The sequence below is a fragment of the Pipistrellus kuhlii genome, unplaced genomic scaffold, assembly GCF_014108245.1.
Source record: "Pipistrellus kuhlii isolate mPipKuh1 unplaced genomic scaffold, mPipKuh1.p scaffold_m20_p_1, whole genome shotgun sequence".
NCBI lineage: Eukaryota > Metazoa > Chordata > Mammalia > Chiroptera > Vespertilionidae > Pipistrellus > Pipistrellus kuhlii.
In genome coordinates, this window is record NW_023425404.1 from 157,117,138 (window position 1) to 157,132,812 (window position 15,675).

General features: G+C 36.7%; 1 protein-coding gene across 9 annotated transcripts in view; it reads left to right on the forward strand.

Annotated features, from left to right (window-relative positions):
* The window catches only part of ANKRD17 (ankyrin repeat domain 17), a 156,125-nt gene that overhangs the window by 6,610 nt on the left and 133,840 nt on the right, over positions 1 to 15,675 (forward strand). For 7 of the 9 annotated variants that reach the window (XM_036414190.2, XM_036414167.2, XM_045571820.1 and 4 more), the window contains exon 2: positions 5,845 to 5,985. The exons of the other annotated variants lie outside the window; for them this stretch is intronic. In XM_036414190.2, coding sequence (XP_036270083.1) covers positions 5,845 to 5,985 — 141 coding nt within the window. The remainder of the gene's footprint in view (positions 1 to 5,844; positions 5,986 to 15,675) is intronic. 9 annotated transcript variants of the gene reach the window in all.

Consider the following 15,675-nt stretch of genomic DNA (forward strand, 5'->3'; position numbering starts at 1 on the left):
CTTCCCTCTCTCCTTCCCTCCCTCCCACCTACTCACCCACCATGTTATTTTGAAACATTCTCACTGCAGTGCTAGTGGGGAATCAGACAGGCATTTATGTGGATAGTTTGGAATTGGGAAACTGCTTTTGAAGTAATGTGGTAACAAAGAAAGTCCATTTGTATTGTGGAATAGGGGGTCAAATATTAGGCCTCTCTCCTTTTTTTTTCTGGTAAACTAGCTCTATACCTACCCTTTCTCCCCCTAAATTCTCCTATTTTGGCATAAAAAACATTTTTTTTTATTTTTTAAATCTTTATTGTTGAAAGTATTATATAGGTTCCCTTTTCCTCCCATTAACCTCTTCCAGCCCAATTCATCCCTCCCACTGCCCCCTCCAGGCCCTTATCACCCCATTGTCTGTGTCCACTGGTTAGGCGTATATGCATACAAGTTCATTGGTTGATCTCTTCTCACCCACCCTCCCCTGCCTTCCTTCTGAGGTTCAACAGTCTGTTCATGCTTCTGTCTCTGGGTTTATTTTGTTCATCAGTTTATTTGGTTCATTGAATTCCACATATGAGTGAGACCATGTGATTCTTACCTTTCTCTGACTGTCATATTTTGTCTTTTAATAATGAAGCAGTTTTCATCTTCTATGGATTGTCAGATCTGAAGACTGAAACCTTGTTTTATACATCTTTATATCGCCTACTATACTGTACCATGCATATTCTTTGTTTTAGCATCTTCTGCTACATTTTCATGAAGTTAGATCCCTAAAGTAGAAGTAGTTCATAAATGTTCTTTAGCCACTTATGTACTCTGGAAATATTTAGGACCTCAATTCTTAAAGTATCCAAACTTTGTTGCAGCTATTTTTGGTGGACTTCTGTCAGATGTTTTAATTGGACTTTACTCAATTTAGTCATTGTTAAACCTCACCAACCTCATTGGAGTATTGTAAAATTTTCATTGTTGAATAATAATCAAATCAGTATAATGCGACTCCCAGAAATTCACTAGATTATTCACTAGACCACTTCTACTGGCATCCAGTTGACTAGGAGATGGATTTTTTTTAAGGTCCTTGAGGCAATGTATCTACACTTATAACAGTATTCTACATTTTTGTAAAGATAACTTAGTGTGTTAGAGAATGTGGATGTAATGAACTTCCTTATAATTTTTTAACTTGACTGTAGATGAAAATGGTATGTAATGATATATGAAGTAGTACCTACTGGTATAACTTATGTTTTTTTTTTAGGACCAATAGGGGGCACCATTATCCTTGGTAAACTATGCCTAGTCTGACTAACAACTTTCACCTTTCACCTTTTGGAAAAAAGTCATTAGGTAATTGAAGGTAATGAGCAAATATGAATACCCTTCTAATCCCTGGAACCTTTCTCGTCTGGTAGAGTTTTGCATTTATCCACTTGCCATCCAGAAATAAAATACCCTTCCTGACTTATGGTGGTAAATTTCTTAACTTTTTTGGGGGGGTCTTTATTAACTCATCTTACACAGTCATGAGGAAGTGGAATTGTAGAGCAGTATAGTTATTGATCCTGATTTATAATTTGGGATTTTAATTATTGAAAGCAACATGTTGGATTTTATTTTCACAAAGAATGCTATGAAATTTGAAATTATATACAGGAATAATTATTGAAAGCAAAACAGGTTGCTTTCTGTCATCTTGCAAAATTCATAAACATTACCTGGTTTGTTAGAGAGTTGACATTTTAAATTTACTTCTGGATGAAACTATAAAGGAGGGCCAGGTAGAAAAAAAATGTGATGATCACAATAATACTTAAGGAATATTTTTTGGAGCCAGTATTACTTTCTTTATAAAACAAGTTTGATAGATGATGCAATCTCTCTCCAAGTGCACAGATAGATCATACTGAATTGTGGTTATGGGAATAACAATAAGATTGTTAGGAATAAATTGAAAATGTTTTTTTTGAGTTCTGGGTAAAAAAATTTTTATTTTATTTTATTATAAATGGTCTAGAATAAAGCATGCTTTAAAAATATATATATATATTTTATTGACTTTTTACAGAGAGGAAGGGAGAGAGATAGAGAGCTAGAAACGTTGATGAGAGAGAAACATCAACCAGCTGCCTCTTGTACATCCCCTACTGGGGATGTGCCCGCAACCAATGTACATGCCCTTGACCTGAATCAAACTTGGGACCTTTTAGTCCGCAGACCGATGCTCTACCACTGAGCCAAACTGGCTTCGGCCAAAGCATGCTTTTAAAGGAAAAGTTAAGCATAATATTGAATAAGATTATATAAGATTGGAGATAATAAATATCATAGTCCTTATTTAAATAATGTGATGATACAGCTGTATAAAACATTATATATATTTCTGCCTGTTGTACCATGAAAATGGTCACTAAAACTAGGGAGTTTCTAGAGAGAGTGAGTTTACAAATGATGGTAGGTTTAGGGATGGAAGACATGAACAAGGAGGACTATAGTTATATTTAACTATGTTCTTATTAGAGGCCTGGTGCACAAAATTTATGCATGAGTGGGGTCCCTAGGTTTGGCTGGTGATCAGGGCTGATCAGGGGCCTGGCCGATCAGGGCTGGATCAGAAAGGAGGTGATGGTCGCCGGGCCAGCTGCAAAAAGAAAGGATGCTGGATGCCACTGCCACCATTGTTAATGCCCGCCACTGCCTGGTTCCTTGCCTCCCCCCTCCTTCCCTTGCTGCTGGGGTGGGCAGCAGTGGGCTGATTGGGGCCTGCCAGCTGGGGGGTGGCATGGGAGGTTGGCTGCTGGCTGCAAGGAGGGAGCCGGCCTTAGGTCCGTCCCCCCCTCCCCTGGGAAAGGGACTGTGTCTGTCCCCTGCTACCCACCCCTGTTCCCCATCCCAGCCCTGGGGCAGGCGGGAGGGACTGTGGGAGGTTGGCCAGCCAATGAAGGTTGGCTTTGGGAGCACACTGACCACCAGGGGGCAGCTCCGACATTGAGCATTTGCCCCCTAGTGGTCAGTGTGCATCATAGCGACTGGTCATTCTGGTTGCTTAGACTTTTAGATATATAGATTACTGGGTAATTAATGTTCAAATTAACCAGTTTCTCAAACTGAACCATAACATGGAGAAAAATGTGAGGTGTATTAGTGAATAGTTCAGTTTTGAAATTAAGTGAACTTATTTCTCATTTTTTTTGAGATTTTTTGAAAGTACAGACTAGACATGACACTTTATGAAACTTGTTTATAGCTGTGCATCTCTACCAGGGCATATCCCTTCCTAGGCTGCTATTGGGTCTAATCTTTTTTTTTTTTTTTTTATCCTCCCACCTCCTCCAAAATAAAAAGAACAGAAAATAAAGATAAATAAAAATAATAATAAAACAAAAAAACTATTTTAAAATTAAATCAGAGAGAGTGGAAGGGAAGGAAGGGGGGGGAGAGAGAAACATTGATGTGAGAGAAACACATCAAATGGTTGCCTCCCACATAGGAGATCAAACCTATCGATACAACCCAGGTATATGGTGCGCCCAACTGATGCTCTTTAACTGCTTAGCTATACCAGCCAGAGCATGGGTTGTCTTTTAATTAAAGAACCTTTGAGAAATGTTCATATCTTTGGAAAAATTGGTTTCATCAGTTTTGAATTTGGAATAAATAACATGGTATACTATTTTTATTTTCCTCTTTCCTATCATCCTAAATATGAAACCTGAGAAGAAAAGAAAGTATCTTGTTTGTGTTATGCCAGGTCTATTTCCAGTTCAGACATTGAACTCCATTATTATCTCCTTTCTCTGGGCAAGGTTTCCCTCTTAGTATTTGTTATTCCAAGTTATTGACAAAATAGTCCTGTTGTAAAGTCTCAGATTATATAGCTTTTACTAGTGCGAAATGCAATATAGGAGTTCATTCTTTTATTTGGCAAATATAAATATTGATTATTTCTTACGTGTGGCTGTTCATAATCTTGGTCATTTCCCTGTCAGTGAATTTGAGAAAGTTATATTTAAAGTCATAGCTCTATGTATTAAGTTAAATGATTTTATACATACTGTAGTCAGTAAAACTTTTAAACTTATATACATAAAAACTTATGACAGTGATGGAATTCTGTTTTTTCTTTAAATGATTTTTAGAAGTGCACTATTAGTATACTTTTTTAACTAAATTTTTTAAAGAAGCATTATTCAGATTCAGCAAAATCACTTTAGATTATGAGGGATTTGAGGTAAATGACAGTATTCCTAGTTTTAGGAAATTTGTCTTGTTGAGATAACACGATAATAATTTAAAACTATCAATATAAAAGCAATTTTAATCCTGTATAATTAATTACTTAGGAGTCTATGTTAGTTTTTAATGTAACTGTGTGTCTGTAAAATTGTTCTCATAGGGATTGTTTTGTTTCTGTTTTAGAATACTGGTAGGTACACTTTACATCTTTTATGAGTATCTTTTAGAATACTCAATAATTTTTGGCATTTTTTTAAGATGAGGTCTGTATGTGATATACTCAAGAGTGTTCTTGACAACTAAATTACAGCAAAGAATTATCTATTCTAATTTTTGCCTTGAAGATTTTGTAGTAATAAAAGAGGTAGCTATATTAGTATACTTGTGGTTGCTGCAGGTAGAGATGTGTTAAAATATGAGAAATTGAGTTAAAGGATAGTGGTAGGGTACTATGTTAAATAGCTTTGAAATGAGACTTCTAAATACAGTGTTCCTATTAAATGTTAATTAAATATTAATTAAACATACATGCTTGTAGAAAATATACATATATATTTATGGAAATTTGACAAGATAAAAAAGATCTAAAGAATAGAAAAATCACTTTATAATCTTACTCTCCAGAATTAATCATTATTGTTTGAAATTGTCTTCTTTTTTTCTTGGTGTATTAATCAAGTTATCACACAGAGCAGAACTGTCACTTAGAAATTTTGTCTGCTGCCCTAGCCAGTTTGGCTCAGTGGTTGAAATGTTGGCCCTTAGACTGAAGGGTCCCTGGTTTGATTCTGGTTAAGGGAAGGTACCTCACTTGCAGGCTTGATCCCTGGCTCCAGTTGGGTGTGCGCGTGATGTTTCTCTCTGTGTGTCTCTTCTCCCGTCTACTCTCTCTCAAAATCAATGGAAAACAATATCCTTGGGTGAGGATTAACAAAGAAATTTTGTCTGCTAAGAGTTAAATTGATGAGCATTCCCAAAATATTTAAGTTGAAGAGATGAGCCTTCAAATAATGATTATATATTTATTTAACTATAAAGACTATTGAATGCTTTCATACTTCTAAAAAACAATCTAATACAAAAAGGTTTTATCCCACTTCCAGGGTAAATGCTGCTAACAGGTAGGTATATATCAAATGTTCTGCTTTCTTGGTGGAAGTGTGTGTGTGTGTGTGTGTGTGTGTGTGTGTGTGTGAGTACATTAGGATTTGCCTCATTCTCACTTATTATGAATGTTCCATAATATGAATGTGCATAATATACTTGACTTTTTTTGTTTTTGTTTTTGTTAATCCTACCCAAGGATATTTTTTCCATTGATGTTTAGAGAGAGTGAGAGGGAGGAGAGAGACATCAATGTGAGAAAGACAAATTGCATATTGATTGGTTGCCTCTGGCTACCACCCCAACTGGAGTGGGGGAATCAGACCTGCAACCCAAGTACATGCCTTTGACCTGGAATCAAAACCTCCACTCTTATGGTGGACACTCTAACAATGAGCAGTGCTAGCCATGGCTTGATTTTTTATGTTGGTAGACATTTATGTGTTTTGTTTTTCAGTACATTGTTTTGCACATGTAAGCTGAATTTTGAACATCCTTTTACATTATTTTTTTTAGTATAAAAACATTTCTTTGGGATGGATTTCTGAAAATGGAATCGCTGGACCAGAGTTTATGCACATGTTAAATTTGAGGAATACTCCCAAGTCTTACTTCCATCAAAAGTCTTACTTCCATATAAGAATGCTGTTGGATATGGTCAGTCATCTTAGGTTTTTTTAATCTTTTAAAGCAGGGGTCTTCAAACTACGGCCCACGGGCCACATGCGGCCCGCAGAGGAGTCTGATCCGGCCCGCCAGGTTTTTTGGGCAGTGAGCGCAGCCGAGGTGTTACAGTAGGAATTGGTAGTTCATATAGTCCGGCCCTCCAGCTCTCTGAGGGACCGTGATCTGGCCCCCACTTTAAAAAGTTTGAGGACCCCTGTAAGATACTAGGTGCACCAGTTAATAATGCAGATTTTAAATAGATGGAGTTACACATATGTTGATATATATACAATTTGATATGTATGTTATTTTGTTGTATTGACAGCAAGCTTCAAAACTTCATATGTCAAATTTGCTGAAGGTGTTAACATCATAGATATTTTTGCACTTAAAAATATCGAATTTCTGCCAAAAAAATCATTTGCAGAAAGTTTTAATTCATTACTTTATTTGGAAGAAAAAGTTATCGTATATTTTGGGATGTTTATAGTGAACATGCTCCATCTCAAGATAACTTCTGAATACTGGTTTAAATGCTTTAAAAGTGATGATTTTGGTGTGAAAGACAAAGAACATCCAGGTCAACTGAAAAAGTTTGAAGACCAACAATTACAACCACCATTATTGGATGAAGATGCGTGTCAAACTCAAAAACAACTTGCAGAAAGATTATACGTTGCTGAGCAAACAATTTCCAATCGTTTCCAAGCAATGGGAACGATTTTATTTATTTACTTATTTATTTATTTATTTAATGGGAACGATTTTAAAGGAAGGAAAATGGGTGCCATATCAACTGAACGAAAGACAAATGGAAAACTGAAAAGTCATCAGTAAAATGTTGCTTCAACAGCAGGAAAGAAAGTCTTTTTTTGCATCGAATTGTGACTGGCAATGAAAAGTGGATTTATTTTGAGAATCCCAAACACAGAAAATCATGGGTTGATCCAGGTCAACCATCAACATCAACTGCAAGGCCAAGTCTTTTTGGAAAGAAGAGAATGCTCTGCCTTTTGGTGGGATCAGGAAGGTGTGGTGTATTATGTGCTTCTAAAGCCAGGTGAAACCATTAATGCTGATTGCTATCAATAACAAGCAGTTTGAACCGCGCTTTGATTATAAAACACCAGAATGGGGCAGAAGACATGGCAAAGTAATTTTGCTTCATGATAATGCACCATCACATACTTCAAAACCAGTTAAAGATATGTTAAAAGGTCTTGCCGGGAAAGTATTAACCTACCCGCCATATTTAACAGACTTCAGATTACCACTTGTTACTTTTTTTTTTTTAATAATTTTTAAAAATATATATATTTTATTGATTTTGTACAGAGAGGAAGGGAGAGAGGTAGAGTTAGAAACATCGATGAGAGAGAGTCATCGATCAGCTGCCTCTTGCACACCCCCTACTGGGGATATGCCCACAACCAAGGCACATGCCCTTGACCGGAATCGAACCCGGGACCTTTCAGTCCGCAGACCGACGCTCCATCCACTGAGCCAAACCGGTTTCGGCATGAATGAGTGATGGCTTTAATGTTCCCAGTCTTCAACAGCTCTGCTTAGCTCCTTGTAGACTTAATCCTGTGACTAATTTTATGAAGTCAATCCAGCTCATCTCATATTTAGTCTAGGTCATTTTCCCATCCTGTCTAGGAAAGGTCATTTCCACCTGGGCTTCATGGAATGGTTTCCCAAAGAAAGAATTTTTCTGTTGCCAAAATGTGAGGTAGGGGAGTGGGAAGGGAAAGGATATTGGACATTAGACCTCCAGAATACACCTTGAAATTTCTCACTTCTCTCCATCTTGGCTGTGCTTACCCTAGTCCAGGCTATTATCTAATTGATATCATAGTAGCCTCCTAATTTGCTCTAACTCTTCTCTTTCTCCATATTTCATTAATTTTTCATGCAGCAACTATGCTAACCTTTCTGAAATATTACTCATATTTAACTTCTCTTAGAATAAAACCCAGAGTCCTTAGTTTGTAAGACTTTGACTGGCTGATCCTTACTTCTTTGTTGTATCCTCGTTTTATTGGGTCGGCAACTAAGTAATTGCGGGTTTCACACATATGGCTTCAGTTGAATTTTTAGGTTTGCAGACATAGTACAAATGTAAAACACATTTTGTTATTTGATAGTTGGCTATTCAGCTGTTAATCAGTAAAAAAAGTTTTTTGATCTGTTTTGTAGTTTTCGTTTGGCGTTCATTGAAAAATGGAAAATCAAAAGGAACATTTTCGTCATATTTTGCTTTTTTATTTCCGCAAAGGGAAAAACGCATCGCAAGCTCATAAAAAGTTATGTGCTGTTTATGGTGACGAAGCCTTAAAAGAACGGCAGTGTCAAAATTGGTTTGCCAAATTTCGTTCTGGTGATTTTTCACTCAAAGATGAAAAACGCTCTGGTCGTCCAGTTGAAGTTGATGACGCCCTAATCAAAGCAATAATCAATTCGGACTGTCACAGTACAACACGTGAGATTGCAGAGAAGCTTCATGTATCACATACATGCATTGAAAATCACTTAAAACAACTTGGCTATGTTCAAAAACTCGATACATGGGTTCCTCACGAACTGAAAGAATCACAGTTAACGCAACGCATTAGCAGCTGCGATTTGCTAAGGAAACGTAATGAAAATGATCCATTTTTAAAACGACTGATAACTGGAGATGAAAAATGGGTTGTTTACAACAATATCAAGCGGAAAAGATCGTGGAGCAGGCCAGGTGAACCAACTCAAACAACATCAAAAGCTGATATTCATCAAAAGAAGGTTTTGTTATCAGTTTGGTGGGATTACAAAGGAATTGTCTACTTTGAACTCTTACCACCCAACCGAACGATCAATTCTGATGTCTACATTGAACAACTAACGAAATTAAACAATGCAGTTGAAGAAAAGCGGCCCAAATTGACAAATCGAAAAGGTGTTGTATTCCATCATGACAATGCAAGGCCACACACATCTTTGGTCACTCGGCAAAAATTAATGGAGCTTGGTTGGGATGTTTTGCCACATCCACCATATAGTCCTGACCTTGCACCATCTGATTACTTTTTGTTTCGATCTTTACAAAACTCCTTGAATGGTAAAAATTTCAATAATGATGATGATGTCAAATCGTACCTGATTCAGTTTTTTGCTAATAAAAACCAGAAGTTTTTTGAACGTGGGATTATGATGCTGCCTGAAAGATGGCAAAAGATCATTGATCAAAATGGGTAATACATTACAGAATAAAGTTATTTAGTTCCATGAAAAAATTGTCTTTGATTTTCTTTAAAAAATCCGCAATTACTTACTTGCCGACCCAATATATCCTTTTTATTTCATTTGCTATCTTTTAGTCACTGTCTGACCTTTCTGTTGTTAGAACATGCAGACTTTCTCACTTGAGGTCTTTTTACTTTCTTTCTGGGATGTTCTTCCCTTGGCTTTTTGTTTCTTCTTTGCTTTTAGGTTTCAGGTTAGAAATCCTTTCTTTTCCAGGATTGTTAGAAGAAACTTTTCCCCTCAACACCTTTTCTCTTCCTCAAAACTCCCTTCTATATTATGCCTGTAACTAGGTAAACTTAACTGGAGTCAGCCAAGCTTTATTAGTATTAAATACTTTGTGGAATCTTCCCTGTGTCTTAGCACTTAGAGAGGGATTTGTGGATGGTGGAACTGAGGGGGTGATTTCAGTGCTAAACATTCCCACATTCCTAACAGCCATTTGTTTACCGTATTTCTCTGTCTGTACCAATTTTAGTTATTAGATAGAACATTTTGAAATTGCTTGTTTTGTACTTCAAAAGTTACCAAATATATATGATTTCATATTCATTCTAATATGTTAGCATGCTTTGATGTCTTAGAAGGCAGTTCTTCCTCATTGATCACTTTTGTCAAGACTTTTGGTTATTGTGTATTTAGCTGTCAGATAGCTTTTGTAAATTACTATAAAATATGCCCATTGAGATTTTGATTAGAATTACATTAAAATTTGATTAAGTTGGGAAGAAATAGGTATGTATCCACAAACATGGCATGCCTCTCTTTTTTTCAGGCCCTTCATCTGTCTTTAATGAACTTTTATAGTTTTCATGTAGGTTTTTCACATTTCTTGTGAAGGTTATTCTAGGTTATTTGTAGTCTTTATTGCTATTTTGAATGGTGTATTTTCTTCCTTACATTCTTTAATTAGTTGTAGTTGGAGTATAGGAACCTATTGATCTTGAGTATATGGCCACTTCTTATGTTAAGCCAGTTTATTTTGTGTGTGTTTTTATGACTAAGCTGCTCAATAAATATCTCTTCTTTTTCTACATTTATACCTCTTGTTTTTCTTTTATTGCATCAGTTTTGAAACTCTCTAAATATTGAATAAAAGTGGTAGTAGAGGTGGTCTATCTTTCCTTTGTTTTATTATTGGGAGTTCTGTTGTGCCATTATTAAGTATAATGCAAATAGCCTATGTCAATTTAGTGTATCTCTCTTAGCATTAGAAATATATATTGAATTCTATCATGTATTTTTTTTATTAAGGTATTATGTGTACATATCTTTCCATTGCGGCCCCCCCCCCCCACGCCCATACATCAAATGTATTTTTGGCATCTATTGAAAGGATTATTTCTCTGCCTCTCCCTTGATGTCTGTTAATATAATTAATTGCAATAATAAATTTTCTAATATTAATGTTTTTGAAATACTTAGTATGGTGTTATTCTTTTAACACACTGTTAGATTTGATTTTGTTAACATTTTAATTTATATTTTCTGTGAATATTATTCACTTAATATGAGATTTTCAAAGTTGTTGGGAGAAACTAAATAATTTCCTTCCTTACATCAGTCTCATAAAGATTTGTGCTTTATAGAATCAGTTTATATGCATCATATTTACTTTTAATCTTACATTTTATTTTTAAATTTGCCTCTGAAAAGTTAGAAAAGAGTTTAATCAAGTGCTTTATCTGATCTCTTTATAGCTTAGTGATTTTTAAGTGGTTTATGTAATTGGGTTCATACCTCTTATTTTTTTAATGATTAAAAATTTAATTGTGATACACAACGCACACACAATTACCATTTTAACCATATAAATGTACAGTTCATATTGTTGTGCAACAGACCTTCAGAACACTTTCTCTTGCAAAACTTAAACTTCAACCCATTAAACAACTCCTGGCAACCATATTCTTTCTGTTTCTATGAATTTGACTACTTTTAGATACCTCGTACAAGTATAATCATACAGTCTTTGTCTTCTTGTGATTGTCTTATTCACTTAGCATAATGTTCTTAAGACTAGTATTAAGTGGGCTGTCTTTGGACTTGTACATTTCTATATACTATTAGGGTAGGACCTATGAACTCTATGAATATGTTTAGTTCTTTTGCATTATTGTTCCAGTGTTCTTTAGTTTTGTTTCCATGTTTTAAAAATATGTTTCAGCCGAGACTGCTTTGGCACAGTGGATAAACTGGGAATATTTTTAAATGGACACAATTGCTCTTCAGGAAGTGCCTGAATAAAATAAAAGAGCTGATATAAGACCTGAGGTAGATGAGTTTTAATTCTATTGTAGGATGATAGATCTTTTAAACCAAACCTATTCTAAAGTATTTAGCAATCAGGGCCATTGCTGGCAGTGGGTGCAAGCAGGGCTGGCGCTGGCAGCAGGTGTGAGTGCTGGGCAGGATCATGGCATGTAGGAGCAAAGAATTTTAAGTAACCACCAGAGGCTCACCCTAATGACAGTGACCAGCGTCCTGCCTTGGTTTGGTGCCCCTGTTCACCTGCTCCACCATCCCACCATGGCTGACGCCTGCCATGTTCCATGCTCTGCCACCTGCTGCTAAGCCCGCCATGTTCTATGTCCACCTCCTGGTGGACAGCACATTTCATAGTGAGCAGTTGAACCCCTGGTTGGTCAAACTCCCGAGGGGACACTTTGCATATTAGGCTTTAATATAGATAGATAGATAGAAAGATAGATATTGTAGATAATTCAGTGGCCTACCCTTTAAACAATATTAACTACCTTCAATGAGAGACATGGCTATATATATTTGAAGAGGATGGTAGTCAATAGGCTTTCTATAAAAACTATTGACTCTGATAAATTGGTGAGAGAGGAGTTGAAATATATATAAATATGGGTTAAATTTGATTTCATAAAGTATACTAGTGAGATCACTTACATCAAAGTTAATAGATATTGCCTTCAGATTTTTTACATTGTGTTAGTTTTTGTTGGAGATTTGGTAGTATCTGTTACTGGGTATCTGAAATTTGGGCCAGGATGGGAGGTGGGTGGGAAGTTGAAGCTAATGGCAACATTGCTTCTAGCATAGCTGTGTTATGAGATATCCACATGATAACCAAAGAGGTAGTTCACAGTTGTATTGAATGAAAAAATTACATGAGTGTTATGTGGGAGTCCTCTCTGTATATCTACCTTGGGAATATTGGAATGTCACAGTTATGCTCTGAGATTCTCTTCATGTGAAGACCCTTCAGTTTCCTCTATCTGGTCAGGATTAGATTAGTAGAAAGGAATGGTATCCCATTTTGTAATTTTAGGCCTAGACTTTGGAAGGTAGATACAATTTAATGTAATATATTTCTTAGGAGATGCAATTAGGAGTTTGAAAGAGTAGTCTTCGGAGCAGTCAAACCATTCAAGATTTGGTATAAATAAATTAGGTTAGAATAGCATAGTGGTAACAGGCATTTTGAGAGGCCAGACTGATTGGTGCTATTACCAGCAAACCCAGACCTTGAAGGAACAGGAGGAAAGCCAGTTACAGTAACTAAGGTTCCTTAGATAGTTTTTGTATCTTGATTATTCTCTATGCCTTTGCTGTTATCTTAAGTGAGTTTCCTGGAGCTTCTTTTTCAGTCCCCTAGGGTAGGACAGTTGTCCTTCAAAAGTGTGGTGGATGCCAAAACCGGTTTGGCTCAGTGGATAGAGCATCGGCCTGTGAACTGAAGGGTCCCAGGTTTGATTCTGGTCAAGGGCATGTACCTTGGTTGCAGGCATATCCCCAGTAGGGGGTGTGCAAGAGGCAGCTGATCGATGATTCTCTCTCATCGATGTTTCTAACTCTCTATCCCTCTCTATTCCTCTCTGTAAAAAATCAATAAAATATATATATCTTTTAAAATGTGGAAATTGGTGATTCTGAAAAATTGACTTTGGATTTAAGTGTTTTCCTGTAATTTGTATTTTTTAAAATATATTTTTATTGATTTTTAGAGAGGAAGGGAGGAAAAGAGAGAGAGGTATGAAAACATCTATAAGGAGAGAGAATCATTATCTGCTACTTCCTGCATGCCCCCTACTGGGGATCTGCTCTGACCAGGAATTGAACTGTAACCTTCTGGCTCATGGGTAAACGCTCAACCACTGAGCCATACCAACCAGGCTCTTGTAATTTGTATTTTTATTCCCAGTCCCTTCACTCTCAACCATTGTGCGTTTGAGGTGTATAGCAGATGAGGAGTCTATGGGGTATGTGTGGTGTATATATTTGTAGATACTTGTTGCTTTGGAGCAGAAAACAGTTAATGCATTGATGACCAAATGGAGTATGCTCTCCTATCAATATATATAGCCTATTTAAAGTAAAACCAAAAACATTAAAATAATTCCTGTTATATATGTACTTTTTAAAAAATATATATTTTTGATTTTTTTTACAGAGAGAGCGAGCGAGAGGGATAGAGAGTTAGAAACATCGATGAGAGAGAATCATCGATCACCTGTTCCTGCACACCCCCTACTGGGGATGTGCTGCAACCAAGGTACATGCCCTTGACCGGAATCAAACTGTGGACCTTTCAGTCTGCAGGCCGATGCTCTATCCACTGAGCCAAACTGGTTTCGGCTATATATGTACTTTTAAAAAAATGTATAATACAGATTTGAGGGGTGAATGTGATCTAAAAACAATAAGTATATCTTATCAATTTTGTATACGTAGGACCTATTGTGAAACACTGGAGAAAAGAATGAATTCATGGGTAGAGACAACAAATGCAAATGTCCAGTAGACACAACTATAATTGGAGATGTGAAAAGATAGGCAAATTACTTTGTTTCTTACTTTGCTTAGTATGTTCCTTACATTTGTACAAGATTGTGCTTGTGTTGCATTATGTACAAAGGACACATTTTGATGAAATATTTTGTTTAAATATATTTTTGTATTCAAGTGGAGTTTTGAGTTTTATTTATTAGTTGGATTATAGGAAAAATGAAAAGGTCTGTTAATCAGACAAGAGGAAAAATTGAAGATTTTGGTATTAAACTTTGTCTAGAATCAGGATCAAGTTTTTCTGGATTATAGACTCTGAGATGTATTGATTTTATTTGCCATCCTATATCCATTGTGTAGTAACCTAGTAAGCAGTCAGTAAATATCTCTATATAAAACTCTAATATGCAAAGAAACAGAATGGCAGAACAACCGGTCAGTATGATATGCACTGACCATCAGGGGCCGAGCCTGGAACATAGTGGGTGACGGCCACAGTGGGATGGTGGAGCAGGTGAGCGGGGTGGTACCATACCAAGGTGGGGTACTGGTTGCTGTCATTGGGGGTGAACTTCTGGTGGTTACTGAAAGTTCTTTGCTCCTGTGCACTGTAGTCCCACTTGGTGCTTGCACCAGCTGCTGGTGTCAACCCTGCTTGCATTGCTGCTGGCACCTGGCCAGCCCCAATTGCTCAGCAATGTCATTGTGTGTGAGCGGGACCAGTGTCATCAGGGCTGCCGACAGAGAGGGGACCAGTGGCTGTGGCAGAGGGGCCAGGTTGAGCTGTGGAGGATGGGCCGAGACTCGCCCCTGTGCCCACTGCAGCCTCATGGCCCACAGTTCCTTTCAAGGTGCACGAATTCATGCACTGGGCTCCTAGTTTGTATTATAAATGATCAAAAATAATAATGATCTTTAAAAAAGTTTATTAGGGCTTATATCAATAATAAATTAACCTTGAGAAAAATTTTATTTAAGGAATTAAGTAAGTTATTATAAAATAACTAGAAGCCCTATGCATGAAAATGCATGCAAGAGTAGGGCGTCCTTCCCTCAGCTTCTGGCACAAGCTTCACTCTGGCACCCGGGACCTGGGCTGCTTTTCTCTTTGGGCCTCCTGAAGGAACTCGGGTCTTGGGCTGGCTTCCTTCGGGCCACCTGCAGGCACCTGGGACCCGGGTTGGCTTCCCTCTGGCCCCAGATTTGTCAGGAAAGACGTTTAGAAGACATCCAGTCTAATTAGTGTATTACACTTTTGTTATTGTAGATTCACACTTAACCTCACATTTAGAATATGCTACATGATGGGGCGGGGGGGAGAATATACTATGTGATGGCCTTTTTATTTTATTTATGAAGTTATAGTTTAATGTATTGTCAATTCTTTGTTACCTAAGTCTTTTAGTTATTCTTACAGGTATTTAAAAGAGTGTCTATTCTTATAGGTATTTAAAAGATTTTGAAGTTTCTGGCGAAAGTTTAATCATTGTTTTTAAATACTATAAAAATTAGACCTGGGATATATAATATATCTAGAAACTCTTTAGGGGTCTTTATGTTAATAAAAACTGCTTATATATGGCCCTATCCTCCTAGTGTACATTTGATTTTTGAAGGATTACTTTAGAGTTTTATACTTTA